General features: G+C 33.7%; 2 protein-coding genes across 2 annotated transcripts; both read left to right on the top strand.

Moving 5' to 3' along the window:
* The first annotated feature begins 516 nt into the window (after positions 1-516).
* Positions 517-3,476, top strand: LOC133178283 (uncharacterized). Its single transcript, XM_061313020.1, has 3 exons — positions 517-1,153; positions 1,790-2,659; positions 2,766-3,476. Exons 1-3 carry the CDS (start codon positions 517-519, stop codon positions 3,158-3,160), a joined length of 1,902 nt encoding a protein of 633 aa, XP_061169004.1. The 3' UTR covers positions 3,161-3,476.
* A 13,416-nt stretch (positions 3,477-16,892) lies between these two features.
* LOC133178282 (uncharacterized) lies at positions 16,893-18,234 on the top strand. The gene is made up of 2 exons (XM_061313019.1): positions 16,893-17,183; positions 17,344-18,234. The coding sequence occupies exons 1-2, from the start codon at positions 16,893-16,895 to the stop codon at positions 18,232-18,234; spliced, it is 1,182 nt and encodes a 393-aa protein (XP_061169003.1).
* The last annotated feature ends 844 nt before the right edge of the window (positions 18,235-19,078 follow it).

Here is a 19,078-nt window from a genome sequence, read left to right as displayed (position 1 = left end):
AAATTGTAATGGCTTTACTCTTAATATGCAATGATATATAATATATATATATATATATATATATATATATATATATATATATATATATATATATATATATATATATATATATAAGAAACATACACACGATATATTTTGTGGCATTAATCAACAAATGCCTATGAAATTGGACTTAATATGCCTTTATTTTATCGATGTTGCATTTGTAGAAATCTGATTTCAGCCTACTGACTAATTTCATTTAATTCATGATTCTTTAAAACACAGCTGAAAAGTACCTTAGAGCAATTGAAAAGCACAACGCACTTGGCAAGATCATTCCTGGTAAGCAGCCATTCTGCGTCTGTTATAGATGCAAAACTAGCTGTTTACAAACAATTCAAATACCTGTTCCAAGAAAATAGCTTTAGAGTCTTCCATGAATTAGATTCAAACAAGGAATTTCTTTTATACTGTACTAAGTACACGATCGATTCTTTTCGAGGTGCGGTTGAAAAACTTGTGAATAGCATTTCGATGCAAGAGCTTGAAGACATTGTGGGAAAAGCCACAATTAAGTCGTTTTCATGGGAAGAGATACAAAAGAATTGCCAAAATCTAGGAATTGTTTGTGAGGGTCACAACATCGGATCTGTCCATGATGGGAGTTATTCAAGTCGTTCTCCATGGTTTATTCGTAGGTTAAAAGAAAAACTTATTTCAAAAACATTCGAGAAAGTTGGTGAAGAGTTTACTAACGAGGTTTTGGTTGGTATTTTGAAACACTTTCAAAAGAGGCTCGAAGTACAGACTTTAGGCAAATCTAACATTTTTAAAGATATCACAGTCAAGGGAATTGGAACACATGTGATGAGCGCCTTTGTTCTTGGCCAGGTTGTAGAACTTTTGAACCCATTACAAGCGATGATATTGGCTGATGAAACATATGGAAAGGAAACAGTTGTACCGTCTGTAAATATCAACTCCGTGGAATGGCGAAACAAAATAGGAAAAGAAATATATGACAACATACAAGCAAAAAATGTAGAAATCATCGATGAAGTAGTTTACAAAATGAAGCTTATTTGTGATAAGACTGAAACGGATTTAATGAGATTGAGTAAACAACTGGCAACCGCAAGCAGAAAGATACCCATTAGAGACCAAATGAAACGTAGGTTACTATAATCTATTTAAGCTAATGGTTTATTTTTCGATATGATAATAACCTAGTATTTCAGGATTTACAATGAAAAATTCCTTTGGATTAAAGAAATATTTTGTTCATTAAAACAAAATGCTATAGAATATAAGCCATAGGCCAGGTTGAATATGGGCAATCAACTTAACGGAAAGGTGAATTTAGCCATTATTCACGTTTCCATACCTTTCAGCGAACATTGCGTTGACTGAATAAAATAAAGAAATAACAAACAGTATACAGTGTATATCATTTTAATCCATTCGACTTCCAAGGAACCTTTATAATATATATTCTTCGTAAAAAAAAATCCCTGGAAAACCTTGATTTCTTTGTTGTGCAATAAAGCATAACATTGGCAGACAGGCGGTGATGACTCCACCATTGTAACTAATCCCACCTCTGTTTCGAGAGGTAAATATTTGCTCTTCCAAGAATTTGTATTGTTTAAATGGACTTTTGAGCGTGGTTACTGTTTGTTAATTTCATATTTCAGTATATAGTTATATACTTTAATTCAAAAGAAATGACAAGAAATTGTTGAGCATCGCAAATCATTAGAAAATACCCTTGTTTAATTTCATATTTCCATGCTTTTCAATTTTATAGTTATAGATGAATGGATGCTCCGTGAATTTCGAATAGAGAATATTGAAAGATGCCCATCCGTTCTTCACTTTATAGCAGGAAGAAAGAAAGATTCAATCGTTATGAAAGTATTTTTACAAAACTCTGAAGCCCAATCAGAAATATTTTGTAGGGATCATGTAGTAAATGTACCTGATAATGCTATATTTGAATTTATTGATGTAACCTTGAAATCAGATACCAAAACGAGCTTTAAAACTATTATGCAAAGAGAAGAAAAGGGCTTTCGTATGAGGAGTGAGACAAAAAAGCGCATGAAAGACATTTTAAAAAATAAAAAAGACGAACTGTTTGCAAAGCATTCAAATTTAGTCTCAATAAGCATGAGCCCAGTAAACTATTCTGGAGACGATGTCATTCATAAAGAGTGTATAGTTTTATATTGCCTCGATGCAGATCTTATTCCATTTGGAGAAGAGCCTTTACCTAAATCTCTTGAAGAGTTTGAATGCAACATTCTAGAAGATTTTATTCAGTTTGGAAGATGTGAGAATTGTAAAGCCTTAGATCATGGATGTAGCGTTGGGAGATACGGAGAACTTTCATCGGGATCTTTGGGATTTTTTGCAAAGAAACGATCACATTCATCCCACAATGGATTTCTTACTGCTGCCCATGTGGCATTAACAGACGATGTTATTGCTTCACTGAATGAAAGAAAACTTTCTGATTATTCTTTTCAAAATGAAATTTATCAAATTGTTCATCCGTCCTTTGAAGACAGTGCTTCTAACAATATCACTGGACAGGTGGAAGATTCGTTTTTTGGAAATTACAATTGTGTTGGAATAGACGCAGCTTTTATCAAAACTGATGCCCTGATCCATAAAAGTATGTAAAACAAGTCCTGCTTTTAAAGCATCACATTGACCTTGTTTGAAGTCTTCATGTATTTTAAATCACAGTGGTATTTTATATATTTCTTTCTCATTTTCAGATGAAATGTATTATTCATCCTTCAGTTTCGACATAGATTCCGATGAAGAGTATGATGTCACCAAGAAGGGAAGGACAACTGGCGAAACAAAGGGAATTTTAAAAGATTGTACATTTCTGATCCGTAGGCCTTTTCCAGACCGTGCTGGAGTTTATCTTACGTTAGACAACTGCTATACAGTTTATGATTCAAATTCGCAAATTTTCTTTTTACCCGGAGATTCCGGCGCTACCGCGTATGTTATAAATAAAACAGATAATACTCGACAACCTCTGGGTCTAGCATTCGGTAAAATGACAAACTTTCCAATAACCTTCGTTTGTCCCATTGACAAAATTGCTGATGTCTTAAACCTTTCTATTCTTCAACCTGCGGAACCAATGGAAATTCCTTAGTTTGAACTTATGCTACGAATATCCAGTGATGACATATATACGTGTAGTAAAACTAAATTATCAGAGAATTATCAAAATGGTTCTTCCTGTTGTGCACATTGTTTTAGGAAGCTAGCATAAAACACCAAGTTTACTGTATGTGAACGAACCATGTACTTTGTATTAAATACAGTGTGTACCATGCTATCATACGCTACTTATAAATCATCTTTTTGACTCGCGATTTATAATTTACACATATCACTTGTTATTTTTCCCTAGTATATGTTTTTTGTATAGAGGAAGCTTTTATTCAATTTAATTTAAAACGACTTCTAAGGAGGAAATTCTTCTAAATCACATTTCAGTGTTTAATACTTTTAATATTCCAGTCAACCAAGGTGAGATCGATCTACCTTAACTACACTGGGTTCCCAAACTTCATAAAGCTTATTACAAACAAAGAAGCACTGGCGGGTCTAGTAAATGCTCAACCAAACCCTTCTTTTTACTCTGCGCAAATATATATATCAGAATTTGTTGTACAGTGCTTATGAAGTTTTTCATTACTGTAATTATTTGAGTTTGTTTGTTTGTTGTTTAACGTCCCTCTCGAGAATTTTTCACTCATATGGAGACGCCACCACTTGCCGGTGGAGAGCTGCAAATTTTGTCCTATACTCGGCACTTACGGCAATTGAGCAGTGAGGGATCTTTATTCGTGCCAGCACCTATTGCAACACGGGACCTCGGTTTATACGGTCTCATCCGAAGGTCCTGTCTCCACGTCCCACAGTGGGATTCGAACCTGCGACGTAAGGATCAACTCCTTACTCCGCAACTCTAGAGCAGACTCTCTAACCACTGCGCCACGCGGGCGACATGTAATTATTTTAGTGAAGATAAAGAAAGAGGCTTGGGTATAAAATTAATGTTTGTTTATTGTTTGACGTCCCTCTCGTGAATATATCACATATATGGAGACGCTAACAATTGCCGGTTGAGGGCTGTAAATTTAGACCTTTACTTGGCACTCAGGGCCATCGAGCAGTGAGGGATCTTTTTTATACCAGCACCTATAAAGGACCGGTTTCCACGTCCCGCAGTGGGATTTCGAACCCGCGACGTAAGGGACAACTCCTTACTCTGCGACTCTAGTAGAATTAATGTATGACATTATAATGTAACGCTTCTAAATAAAATGAAAATCGATTGTACCAGGATTCCTTATTATGTAAAATGCTGTCAAGTTCGATATTTATTAAATAAATGTGATAAACAGAATGATAGAATGGTTGTTGTGGAATGAAATGAAAGACGTCTTAATCGTATAGTGGTTTATTTGAGACTTGTTATTATCTATAGAAACATAATGTAAAGTATTATGACGTCACAACAAAGTTAAACTTACATAAACTCGCGGATAATCCATGACACTCCGGGCACCAAAATAAATAGTAAAATTTTAAAAAGCTCATATTAAATTAACAGTTCCAGTGAAATAAAAAGCAAGTTCATAATCACTAAATTAAGAGGTCCATTCACGGATTCTTTCTTTGGCTTTTGGTTTTGATATTCAGTCCTCTTCTGTTCAGACACGTTATATTTCAGGTTTTGTATCAGAGTCTCAGTTTTCGAGTGTTTATTACGTAGTTCTGTGTTAGCTTTCTCCAGCTCCATGTTCCGAGTCTGTAGGTTGTCATTTTGTTTCTTTATCTCTGCCATGTCCCTGAGATTCTTTTTTTTTGTGACTTATCTTTCTCCTTCTCCTCGGCCTCTTTAAGTTTTTCTATTAGCTGAGTTTTCTCCCTTAGTTCCTCATCACGAGTCTTTACGGCGAACCTATAATCTCTCTCCCTGCTATCTACGGAGCCCTGTAAAGTTTGCAGCTGATTTTCCAATCTCTGTACGTTGATCTTTAGATCACTTATTTCCCTTCGAGTGTAATCACATACTGACTGAAGACTGTTGTTTTTAGCCTTGAGATGCTCCGAGTCAGAGGTGGCGGTTTTGAGTATGTCAACTTGGCCCCTTAATTCCTGAATCTCCTTATGCAGACGTCCGTTTTCGTACGCCAGTTTATTTTTCTGTTCCACCATTTCCTTCATCACATTCTCTACACGAGTCTGAAAATCCTTTTGTTCGTCGAATTGTGACACTCTCTCTAACAGGGTGGCATTCTCATGCTCCAACGCGTTCCTCCTTTGTGTCTGTGTCTTCAGCTCTGATTTTAATTTTTGTATCTCGTTAGTCAACTTGTTACGTTCTTCTTGCATGGAGTCCACGGTCCGACTTATCGGAGAGATAGGCCTACCTGTATTCAGTAAAACACTTGTAGGTCGATGTTCAACGTTCAGTACTGTGGTTTCTGACTTCTTGCTCGTTTCTACAATGTTGACACTTGTTGATTTGGTGGGCTCGTCTTTGTCCCTTGTTAGTTTCATGTCGCATATACTTGTGTGGTGTTTTTTCTGACACTTTTTACACCTGTTGCGGGATTTACAATCTGAGGCGCGGTGGTTTCCCAAGCAGTTGAAACATAATTTCTTCCGTTTTAAGATGTCGAATCTTGCACTTACGTCTGTAACATTCTTACAATCCCCTGGAAAATGATTCTCTGTGCAACAATAAATGCATGGGCGGCTCTTCATCTCTGTTTTTTCAACATGAGGAGTTGATTCTCTCGTTTTCTGGTTATGTGAATAACGAACGTTGTGTTGTTTCTGTGAAGCACTGGTAAAAACACTGCTGTTGCGTGAAATCCATCGCTGTTTTCAATCTGGCCTGATTCAAGGATTTTGACTTCTTTGTTGATAGCTTTACGAAGATTTTGTAGTGAAATGTTGTCACCATCGTACTCACGTGCAATGTTTTTCCTAATTTCAATTGGTAGCTTGTTGATTATGACTGGAATAAGTGATGCTCCAAACATCTCTTGTCTTTGCCCTAGACACTCTAAGCTCCTGACAATGGATTCCAAGAAGTCTCCATAAGTTCTTAAACTAATGGCATCATTTCTGGGGGCAGGAAGTTCGATGAATGCTCTCATATGAGCGTTAATAATTTTCTGTGGCTGACCAAATCGTTCTTTGAGCAAGTCTATTGCCATTTCATAATTAGCATTTGTAAGCGGAAATCCTGCTATTGTTTGTGCCGCTCTGTCGCGTAATTGAGCTTTGAGATAGCTAAACTTTTGAATTGGCGTCAAAGTATGATTGCAATGAATTGTTGATTCGTAAGAATCCCAAAATGTATTCCATTCTAATACATCTCCGTAAAAATGCGGAAGATCTAGCTTTGGTAATCTGTGATTATTCATAGCGTATTGGGATGTTAATTACAAAACATTTTCCTGGCTACTTTGTGCATTGAGATCAGAGGCAGGATAATTGTTCAAAATATTCTCACAAGCCGTTTCACCTGAGTTAATTGTAGCTGACGTGTTAACGTTATTAGCATGAATATCTGTGGTGGGTATAAAACACTCGGCATTGGCGTTCAAAGTTTTACATGGAATTTTTTCTGTAAATTTCTCAGTTTCCCTAATTTTACAATCTAATTCATACATGTACTCATCTGTATTTGCGATTTCTGTTTCGATGTCCTCTTCAGAAAGGATATCCAATATGCGGTCGTTCAATTCTTGTAGGGTCTGCCTTTTCAGCGCGAGAGACTTTCTAATTATGTTGATTTCCTCGGTAATTTCTTCACTGGCTGGATTTTCCTTCAAGTCCAAAAACCGTCCAAATAGCTTTGTAACTGTTGATCTGTTGCCGGCTCGTATAGCTTTTAGTCTTCCTTCCATTGTATGTACTACGTAGAATTCCGTCGGTCACGGCACCAAAATGTTGTGGAATGAAATGAAAGACGTCTTAATCGTATAGTGGTTTATTTGAGACTTGTTATTATCTATAGAAACATAACGTAAAGTATTATGACGTCACAACAAAGTTAATCTTACATAAACTCGCGGATAATCCATGACAATGGTGAATTGAAGTAGTGACTGTTTTGAAGTTTTAATTTTATAAATAATTTTCAACGACCTATGAATATATGAAAACAAATATTTTCTCTGATCTATGGTTTAATAGACTTGGCAGGTAGTCAGTATTCCTTATACATCATACTCAAGTGATGAGTGTTAAAAACATACTCATAGCACAGATATTAATTCAAGTCAATTGAATTCAAAATATAAACAAATGATTTCAATAATAGTCTTAATATATTAAAAAAAACATATTTCTGTAGTGGTACATTTTTGGGGGGTGGGGGTGGGGGTTCCAGTTACTAGTTAACAGTTGTCATGCTAAAATATTTTTTAACTATTTCAAATTCACATTGGTTTTTATGGACTCATCCTAAAGATACTTGACTTTCACTTCTGTTGCTGGGCTCTTGGTGAAAGGAACAGTCACTACTTATGCTAACGTCTAAGGTATGATGCGGTATCGAGAATTAATATCAAACCAGATACCTCTGAATCACGATTTCTGCGATCGAGTGGAATGGTTGTTGAAGAGTTATACGTTTTGATGCCATTGCTTTTGGCATTTTTTTAGTTTTCAAATCTTTTAAAGCTCATGGAGATTTTAGTATCCATATCTAATCAGAACTACGTTTTCAATACATTGTTGCACAGTGTTTGCTGAAGTATCTTTTTCATCTTTCACTGTTGTGAATATTTTATTGATGAAACAAAGAGACATGGTAGAATTTTAACCGTATCCCGTCTTTTCTCCATTGTAAACCCATGGTGTGGTATGTTCCTGGACAGAATTTATAATACATTTAGAATTTTGCTGTCAATTGAGATTAAGGGTTCTATAAAACTTGGATGCTTTAAATTGAATGATATAAGTTTCTCTTTGTTAACTTAGATCATTTCAACATAATGACGTGCCTAGCAGGAACACTTAAGCTGAAGGTCGGAAAGAGAAGGAAAACATGAACACGTAAGGGGATTTGGTCAACGTTCAAGAACTGTAGAGTCCTTCTTGCAATTAAAGAATTTAGAAGCAGTATTGGAAGAGTATTTGTAAGAAATCCAAGATGTGGACTTAATTCAATTTGTAATACAAATGTGAACCTTAACGTGGTTGAAATTAGTACTCATTTTACAGAGTCAGTGTTTTTGTTGGCAAATTTTTAAAAACGTATTATATTGCAACCTAATCGTATTTTTTTTCAATTTAAGTAAGAAGATTTAAAAATGGAAAATGAAACCCACAATGAAATAATAGTAAAAAGATTTGTGTACTTTTTATTACCTTGGTTGCTAGTAAAAATATATATTTTACCTCTGCAAACTGAGATAGACTTTATAACATTATAATTTCAATAGCAATCTGAATACTTTTCTAAATCTTCAGAATAAAGAAATGCACATATTAAGATGAAACTTTCTGCTCTCTGATAAAAACTATACTCAAGTGGGGTAAGCGGAGTAAGCATTTCCTGTCAACAAATCACACCCTTCTAAATCCTCAGTATTGATCAAATAATGGGAATAATCCGTGTGAACTTTAGGTTAGAAAACAAAGACCTACACCATGGTATAAAAAAATGAGTAAAAATTTCGACCCAACGGTAGGCTGTCTTTTAGTTAAAAATAAGCTTAGAAAAACGACTGATTTTAGCCAAGCGAGGTAGTGAAATATCTTAAGCACCGTCTTATTTTGCCGGAGAAAAGACTGGTTTAAAAATGAAGTCATAAACAAATAATGAAAATCAATTAGTAAAAATTTCACATTTTTTCAAAAGATTGCACCATTTGCATTGTCATGTTCAAGGTTAAAAAAATAGTTGTGAGCAATTTTTTTTTCAACAAGTTGTCTCTTTATAAATTCTTGTAGTTTCCAAATCTTAAGTGTGCCGTCTTTTTATGTCATTTGAGTCACTAAGTTGACCTATTACGATTTGTTTTCGTCTAAGGACGTACGTGCGTCTTGCACCTCCATCGGTCGTAACCATTTGAACACGTTTGACTTTTTCTCGTTAACCAGTCAAACAGTTTCAAACACACTGAGTATATAGCATTCATGGGTAAAGGAAAATAAAAATTTTAAATCGCTTGGTTCCTTTCTCCTTGGAGCCTGAGGGGTGGAGCTAAACCCATAAAAATATGCAATATTTACAATCCTTCTACTTTGATCCTGTACACCAGGCAGTCAAACTGTAACAGTAGCATGAATTTGAGAAGCATTGAACTCTCTGCTAAAATTGTGATATACACTGACACAGGGTCTAGTATTAGAGTGAGGCTCTATTGGTCAAAAACCTAAAATGCATACATTCTATAGAAATCTTCTCTGATCCCAGTGTTAGTTTAGCAAACAAATTAAATGCATTGTAATGATGGGAAAAGATGCTCAAATCTTTCATATTTCTAGCCCCAGGGTCAGAGGTTCTGGTGTAAGGACGGGACTCTGTTGATTATATTGTGAAAAATTCATTTCTTCTTTGACAATCTTCTTTTCTGCTCCTGGGTACCACGCACACAAACTAAGAGCATAGATATGATAAACAGGGATGCCTGTACCTAAATTGGGAAATAGCAGAGCCAGAACCAGGGCTGGGCTCTTTTGAATGTTTTGTAAAAATACATATATATATTCTTAAAAGTACCCCCTTTCCCATGTATATTTAGCTGGAAAATTTATTGCTTGGGTATGGTGCACAGGGGTGCTTTTAGGCTCCTGGCTCATCGGTGCAGATGTTAGGGCAGGACTCTATTGATCATAGATTGGAAATGTTTTTATAATTAGCAAGAATGTTTTTACAAGATTTAATGAAATTCACGATTACTGGTTTATAGATACTGTGTTAGGACAGAGCTAAATCGATCTACTCTACTACGCTACTAAACCCTATTTATTAACAGTTTAAAATTTTGAATTCTGATGTTGAAAAATAATAACTATGAAATGAATCTGAACCACCGGGAGACACGTGCGGTGAGTCTGGTCTACAGTGGCGATATCACCACAGTACACCACATTAACTGTTGCGATTTAAATTCTACTTCTTAACTAAAAGATAAAAAGTCACTTGACAGTAGATTAACAGGTTATATAATTTAAAGTCATATGATTTTATTACACACGGGACCGCTCAGTCTCATTATAACAAGGTAAGATAATTTCGAAGAATGCAGTCTTTATATGAACTACAATGAAAAAATTAATTTGTATGAAAAAATAGATATTAAACGACATTTTCTGAATTTTTAGCACTAAGGCGTATATAGCATACATGATAATAAATCTTTTTTTTAAGTTTCAGACATGTGTAAGTATTTTTCTTTCAAAATTAAATTCATGCTCTTTTTTTTGTTGCTATGGATTTTTTTCATAACAGCAGACATTAAATATGGGATTTTTAGAAAATCTTGTCTGATCTTAAATCTGGCTTTAGATTTTTGAACTGACAAAAATTGCATTATGTAGGACTGGTAAGTCCTATATCAAGGGATGCAAAAACCATATACCGGGGATTTAGTTTAATGCTTCGACATTATTGCTACAATAGAACAGAACCTTTAGAAGAAGACCATGTCTAATATCTAGTTTTATACAATATCTAATAGAGTTTATAAGACGATTCCATCTAAAAATCCTGAAGAGGATTTATTTGGCAAATTTCTAAAGAGTTGAAAGATTTGACATATTCATCTCTTTTAATAAAGAGGCCAAGTTTCGTCTCTGCTTTGTGGATGGATTAATATGGATGAAAAAAATAAGCTTTCAATCAAGGAGGTAAAGATAACCTGATTAGTAGATAAAATGTTTATATAATCTGAAGTCATATGATTTGAGTACATAGAGAAGTTTTAACCAGATAGTCTTATTATTACAAAGTGTTACAAGGTATAATATGTCCAAACCAGTTGTCTTTATATTATCTACAATAAAACATTATTATTTCTTTTTAAAAAAGATATATTGCTTAAACATTAGAATCAAATTTCGTAGAAACGCATCTATGGCTCATTCTGTAAATTAAAATACTAAATGTTCTATATGTAAAAATGTTTGACAAAAAGTAAAGATCATGAGCAGTGGTTCTTTTAAAAAGTCAATTAAAACACAAATTATAACCATAGCCATTTGGAACCTCAGAAAACGCAGGTGGGATCAGGTGCCATGGAGGAGAAAGAATTCCCTGCCGACCGATCACACTTGGCGTGTGTAACGTGTCTAGACGTCCGTAACGGTTAAGACTAGGATCTTTGGATTTGGTGTAATTGAACTAACAAAAAAATCATTTTCCTCTTCAAAATGATTCCACCCAATCCACCCAGATGGCTGAATCTATTGTTGCAAGACTCAAGACTAGGCATTCCATCCAAATAACCATTTCTCTGAAATTCATTGTCCCTTCTCCTTTTGTAAGCCATATAAGGTATATAAGCTACACTCGCTGATATACCTATATCCTTTTTAGGTCACGTGGTATAAACCTTAAGATTTCTATACCCCCAACTAAAATCTATGTTTTCCCAAATGCCGACTTGCATTTTCTAATAAGTTGGAGGCACAGTTAGCACACATTCCTAATATTACTGATAAACTTCCATTTAAATACAATTTTCAGCCACGCTTTACAATTTTCTTTTGGCTTAATAACTGAAAAAACCCTAGTTATTTTAAGCAATCCGATAAATATCTTTTATTTTATATAACATGATTATGTACACTCAATAGCAACAATTACAAAAATTATATGACCACAACAAACTTAAATCCAAAAGAAATTATTTATTCTTGTGTGCTCATACTTCGACAGTCCATCGAGATGTGTCAATCTTATATATCAAATAAACAATTATCCACAAAAATAAGTTGTACCTAAAATACTTCATTCAAAGTGTATTAATTTTCTATTAAAACTTTCTAAAAAACTTGTAATTTTTTCTGTTACCATATGCATTTAAAAAGTGACATGTAAAAATCGAGAGCTAATTTCGACGGTTACGTCATCGGTCGATATGCATTTTTTGCACATAATAGTATGTACGTATCGTTAAATTTATTGCAATTTAATCTGAAATTAATTCTAACAAAGGTAGAATTAGCATTTGATTGGCTAAATGTCATTCTTCAATACAATGGTGGCACATCGTACTGCCTCGCTGCTCCCAAAACTGAATAGGCCTATTTGCCATTTTGTATTAAGAAGTAGGCATAGGGAGGGCAGTTGGTCTGTATTTCGATAACTTCTTTTTATTAAGAAAACAAATTTATTACATTTTCAACAGTGAAATACTGTAATTTATTTACTGAATAAAAGTGATATTCTGACACAGTGTGAAAGGATATCAAAATGGTATTCTCAGAATATCAGAAGTGCGGCAAAACTTACTATTTTCCATCCCTTCACGAAAAGTGTTTAAAAAAAATCTCTGGTCTATCATAAGATAGAGTTAATAAGCCATCCTGACAGAGACTAATAGTTAAACTGCCAAAGTTTTTTTTCAAATATGTCGTTTAAAATCCATGTTTACAACTTTTATCAATCTCGCAATGGTTTAGCTATGACGAGTTCAACCGTTCAACTATGACGTTACAGCCTATGACACTGTGTTACGAAAAAGACAGAGGCAACGGAAATCTAACTCACATTCTCACCTTCCGCCAAAACCCTGTATATCTACAGTATAATATAATTATATATACTCTAACAAAGTCCCGAAAGACTTTATTCAGGTATCACTTAATTACACTACCTTAAACGTTTGGCTCTTTATTCGTAAGACTTTATTCAGGTATCACTTAATTACACTACCTTAGACGTCTGGCTCTATTCTTTTATGCTATCTTCACACTTCAGCCGCCAGTAACAGACTAACTAATCAACCCGACTGTCTCAATATATATATATATATATATATATATATATATATATATATATATATATATATATATATATATATATATATATATATATATATATATATATATATATATATATATATATATATATATATATATATATATTTAAGGAATCACTGTCTAGTTAGTAGAGTATGCCAGGGCATCAACGATAGTTGGAAACGTGGGATAATTTGCATAACGGGCAAACACAAAGACAGCCCCACAAGAATTACATGCATATTAAACCTTCTTAGCTCCTAACCTTTCGCTCGGCGAAATTTACATTCCAGTAGAATGATAAAAAAATCAATTCAACTAACTTTCAAAGAGTTATCACAGAGAAAACAAATAGAAATGGATATATATATATATATATATATATATATATATATATATATATATATATATATATATATATATATATATATATATATATATATATATACCCTTCAGGTTACATGACCTGCTGAGAACAGAAGTGAACAATGCCAAGAAAACGGAAGACATTATCATGTACCTACCGAGAACCGAAGGGGTAATTTGACCTTGATTACAGTTCCGCTTGCAAATTTTCCTGTTTTTATATATAAATATAATGTGTTTAATATTTTTATAAATTAAAGAGGAAAACATCAAGTTGTGGGCCCCCGTAATAGTGCCACTGATGTGATGCGATGTGACCTGTGTAAAACCGCCGTGGTACAAATGCACTGTGATACATGTCTTGTCAATCTGTGTAGGGCCTGTGTGGAAGAACACAAGAACTCTGATGCAACCAAGACTCACAAGCTCTCTGAAAGGGGCTCTTTGGTTAAAAAAGTATCAGGTACCAAAATTTTGTATACTACTACTGTTGGAAAAACAATAGAAAATGAAATACTTTTCTCCCTGAAATAAGACGTTATCGGCAATCACAAAATAAAAAAAAAAATCTTGTAATTAAATGAAATCAGATACAATTAAAGATTTTACTGTGATCAAAATTGTATTTTAGCTTACCTGAACTGAAAACTCAAGTAAGCTTTCCTGATCATCTGTTGTCCCTAGTCTGTCTGTCTAGCTCTTTGCTAGCTGTTCGTCTGTCTGTCTGTCTATCTGTCTGTCTGTCTGTTTGTGTGATCTAAAATGAGCAATAATATAATGAAAGAACTGTTTCTGAAAATTATAAAACATGTTTTATTTTTTGGATGAAGGGTTGGGCTCATGTTTTAAATTTTTTTTTGCCTCAGATATAAAATGATAAACCCATTTTCTGCAACATTTACAATATTGCAAAGCTTTTTTTTAATACCTGGATTCTCAGAGGAAACTTTTTGAAATTGGATATGGAAGTCTCTAATTTATATGGATGTTTGAAATGAAACATCTGGTCTTGGTTAATTAAGTGGTATATGGGCAGGACCATTTTATGGGTAAGTGTACTGGAAGGTTCAGGAAAGGAAATATTAATTGACCAGAATAAAACAGCCTGTATTCATTACGCCTGAAAAACAATGCAGATTACATTTATGTTTATCTTGACATTTTATTTGAAAAAGAATTATATGAATAGGAAATAAATACATTTTTTTTTTAAATTAAAGAGGCAAAACTAACTTTGGACCCTCAAATCAGTGCCCAGGATGTGTTACGATGTGATAGTTGCGAGACTAATGAGATACAGTTACACTGCAAAACATGCCTTGTCTATCTATGCACAGTACACGTAGGGGAACACATAATTTCTGATAAAGCTAGAGACCATAAGATCGTCATACGTCAGTCGAGGAAATTCACCCCCTCCACAAGTAAGTTATGCCTTTTGAGAGTTTTCATGCAAATGAGCTAATGAACACAGAAAGAAATATAGATTTTTTACAGAAAATGTTAAAACTAATGGTAAAGCCAATTCATTGTATGAAAAATAGTTAAGTAAATGCCCTTTAGTTCTCAAAGAAATAAAGCACATCGGCAAAACAGGCAAAAAGGCATATCATTTCTAATTTTACAGAAACATAGTATCATGAAAACTAAAATATTCCAAAGCAGTTTATATGCCATTAGTTTATTGTTAAGTTACGTTTGTTGAATTTTAAACACAGTATACATTAATGTACATGTATGACCCTCGGTATTTTTATTTAAATTCTGCTCAAATGAAACCGACATTGTGCATAGAATTTTTGCACACTTTATTAATCGCATTATTGTTTGACATTAATAAATGTACCTATTTTATTTCCACGGTTTGCCCATGCACCAGCCATATGGAAAATAAATGATGTTTACTTAATTCAAGAGTAAATGATCACCTGACCGTTTCTCATGAATATTCCTTTCTTTATTAGTCTTAAAAACAATTCAATTATTGTCAGTGTTCATATATATAAATTCAGTACATGAATTAATAATGTTAATCACATTCTCATAGAGTAGTATATTATATACATTTACTCCTACAACGGAAATAATTGTATTGACTTTTTTGATTAAGCTTAAGTCTGAACGTGCTTTTAAAGTTTGGTAAGTGACATGTTATAATTTCTAATTTGCTTATTGGTATTTTGGAAGTGCAATTACGACTTAGACACGTACAAGTTTTTATATATAGGAGTCAGCAGTTTATCAATTAAGCAATGCTAAAGAAAACAAAATATTACAATCGTCGACATATTGTCTATCAACAACGGTAATTTCCATTCTTATGTCGATACGAAATATTCCGGTGAGCTTGAGATAAAAGATACCACAGAGTCTGACACATCTGTTTCATATTTGGATATTTTACTTGAAAAAGACGTTAATGGTAATCTAAGAACCAAGCTTTATGATAAACGTGATGACTTTAACTTTTCAATCGTCAACTCCCTTACTTATGCAGCAATATTCCTTCATCACCTGCATACGGGGTTTATATCTCTCAGTTGATTCGATACTCAAGAGCATGCTCTACGTATGTACAATTTCTAAAAGGAGGTAAATTATTGACAAACAAGTTGATGAAACAAGAATTTCAGCAGTCTCGTTTAAAGTTATCATTTCTTAAGTTCTATGGTCGATACAATGATCTTGTCAGCAAATACAATTTATCATTGAGTCAAATGCTGACTGACGTTTTTCATACTAATTGTTAGGCTATTATTTACACACTGAATTGTCGATGGATTTTTCCGTTATTTCCCGATCATGACAAGGAGCACACGGCGGGTGTGACCGGTCGGCAAGGGATGCTCACTCCTCCATGGCACCTGATCCCACCTCTGATGTTTTGGGGGTCTGTGTTTGCTCTGCTCCTATTTTTGTATTGTTTAATGGACTTTTGAGCTTGAATACTGTTCGTTATTTCCAAATATTTCATTTGCAATTTTTTTAACTTATGAAATTCAACAGAAATGTTTCAGAAGCGAATGACATAACGTCACTTCGACTCTCAAGGCGACTGATTCCTTATATCAAATTGTAGGGTAGGTTTTGGTGATTGAGGGGGGGGGGTTAGGGGGTCGTACTAGAAATCAAGTGTGGCACATCAACCAATGTGAATTATGCAACTTGTTGTTGGTTTTACTAAATAAAGGGACAGAACAGATTTTTTAAAATCGCTACGTTCGCGAAGTTCAATGGTTGTTATTTACATTACTTAATTTATAACGAGCGCCTCGAGCACCGCTCACACTGAATACTGTAACAGCAACGTGTATGTACGACTGAAATTTTCGTTTTAGAAAAAATAGGGGATACACTTCAGTAAAATATCTTCCGAAATTAAGTTATTCCCTTCAGATGGTAAAACAACATATTCTAATTTCTGTGCATTTGTTCTTTTATTTATGCATTCTTATTAATACTGCTGACTGCATAATTTTCCGTATACGCATTCCTTTTGTACAGAACAAGGGATGGAATGTCCTGTGACACTGTGCTTTGAACCTACAGAGGTTGCTGATGTCGTGGCTGTCCTGAGGACGATAGATAATATACATCGAGAGGAATCTGATGTTTCCTTGACTCATCATTTACTGCAATCATTACACTTTGACGAATTTAGAAGCAGATTAAAATCCCTGGAGAGTAGAGTTGTCTTAGTGGATGTCAGTAATCTGTGCGAGGATATTTATGCTGGAGACGGTCGTGTGTGCATCTACAGAGTAGAAGTAAAACCTTCCAACAGAAAACTTACAGTTTATGAGGTAAAGTTCGTTAATAAATAGAATAATCATATTAGACACAAGATAAATTTGTATAAATTATGATGTAAATTAGAAACTAGGGATAAAATTTTTATTTCATTTCTTTTACACTTATTATTTATTTCAAACTCATTTCACTGATTCTTTTTTTATACAGCAGCCCAAAGTTTCCTTGGATCAATTTAGAAGAATACATCATTTGCCAAAATCATTTCTTGTAACCAGCAATTCTGAATCGGTGATAGACACCAAACTAGCTGTTGACGAACAATACCATTACATGCTTGAAGAAAACAAAGTTAGAATCTTCCACGAATCAGATTCAAACAAGAAAATTCTTCTTTTCTGTACAAAGTATACGATAGATTCTTTCAAAGATCGGGTTGAAAAAGTTATTAAAAGCATACCTATGGACGAGCTTCAAAACATCGTGAAAAAAGCTGCAGATATTGCGTTTTCAGAAAAAGAAATACAAAAAGGTTGTCAAAATATAAGAATTGTAAGTGAGAGACATTATATCGGATCAGTTCGTAATGAGAGTTATATCTGTCGTTCGCCATTCACAATTGGACGGATTAAAAAAGAATTAATTTCAGAGACACTTGAAAATGTTGGACAACAGTTTACAGATATGCTTTTGATTGGTTTTTTGAAGGACTTTCAAAAAATGCTTGAAGCAGAGTTTTCGCACATACCTTGTACAATTAATATTGGAGATAATTTTAAAATTAACCCACAAGGTATTTTTATGATTGCTAGTCTTTTAGGTTTTGTTGTACGAGTTTTGAACCCAGTACTTGGAATTATAATTTCCGTTGCTACAATTTTGCCAGTAGTGCTGACTTTTGTTCAGCCGGTGAATGTTAACTCAGTGCAATGGCGGAACAAAGTAGCAAATGAAATATATGTGAACATATCAGCAAAAAAAGCTGAGATTATTGCTGATGTATTGAGAAAATTAGAATTCATTTGTTATCAAACTGAGAAAGAACTGAGAGAAATCAATGTAAAACTTGGATCCGCTAGCAGAAGGATATCTTTGGTAGATTAAAAAATTGTAACTTAGTATATCCTAAAATCGTAAGCTAATACCTTACCATAAATTTACCAAATTTACCAAATGAATAATAATAATAATTAAAAATAATAATTAGATAATAATTAAGATAAAATAACTAATAACCAAATTTACCAAAAATTGTAATCAATACTTTACCATGGAATTATTTATTTTGTAGTAGTATTTAAGTTTCTAAGATCCCCTTTTTATAATTAACCTCTCTCTCCTTACGAAACATCTATCATATTCTAATTTTATTTATTGGTGATGGACTGCTAAGGGACTTCAGAATAACAAGTGTTAAGCTCTTTTTATGTACTTTATGTGTTAAGCTCTTTTTATTCAGATCCATAAAAAAATTCAATATTTTTAAAGAGATATGAAATTGTATATAATACACTGTATGTATAGGTGATTTGTGTTCTATATATCAAAACTAATATCACTTTATTCCATTAATGCATTGAATGTATAAAAGATATGTACGAGTACTTATTTGTATGCATATACAAATTTGAAATGATTTTGATGAACTTTCCGAAATGATGAATTCAAACGAGACTGTTGATATTCTTGATTTATCAACTTGTTTTTTAATAGCTTGCCACGTTTTACAATTTGTTCATACGTAGAGCATGCTCTTGTATATCGAATCAACTGGAAGACAAAACCCCTATATGCAGGTGATAAGGGTATATTGCAACATAAGTATGGAACGTTGAAGATTGAAAAAATGAAGTCATCACGTTCATCATAAACCTTTGTTGTTAGGTTGCCATTTGAGTCTTTTTCTAGTAAAATATCCAAATAAGAAACAGATGTGTCAGACTCTGTG

The sequence above is a fragment of the Saccostrea echinata genome, unplaced genomic scaffold, assembly GCF_033153115.1.
Source record: "Saccostrea echinata isolate AGI-Se365-2 ecotype Australia unplaced genomic scaffold, CSIRO_AGI_Sech_v1 ptg000002l, whole genome shotgun sequence".
Lineage (NCBI taxonomy): Eukaryota > Metazoa > Mollusca > Bivalvia > Ostreida > Ostreidae > Saccostrea > Saccostrea echinata.
The sequence above is the reverse complement of the archived record's forward strand: the minus strand, read 5'-3'. Positions and strand labels throughout refer to the sequence as shown.

Excerpts from the sequence above, each read along its gene's own strand:
- LOC133178283 (XM_061313020.1), top strand. The coding sequence starts at position 517 with ATGCAAGAGCTTGAAGACATTGTGGGAAAAGCCACAATTAAGTCGTTT. Across the intron at positions 1,154-1,789 it reads CATTAGAGACCAAATGAAAC|TTATAGATGAATGGATGCTC; the intron begins GTAGGTTACTAT and ends TCAATTTTATAG. Across the intron at positions 2,660-2,765 it reads TGATGCCCTGATCCATAAAA|ATGAAATGTATTATTCATCC; the intron begins GTATGTAAAACA and ends TCTCATTTTCAG.
- LOC133178282 (XM_061313019.1), top strand. The coding sequence starts at position 16,893 with ATGGAATGTCCTGTGACACTGTGCTTTGAACCTACAGAGGTTGCTGAT. Across the intron at positions 17,184-17,343 it reads GAAAACTTACAGTTTATGAG|CCCAAAGTTTCCTTGGATCA; the intron begins GTAAAGTTCGTT and ends TTTATACAGCAG.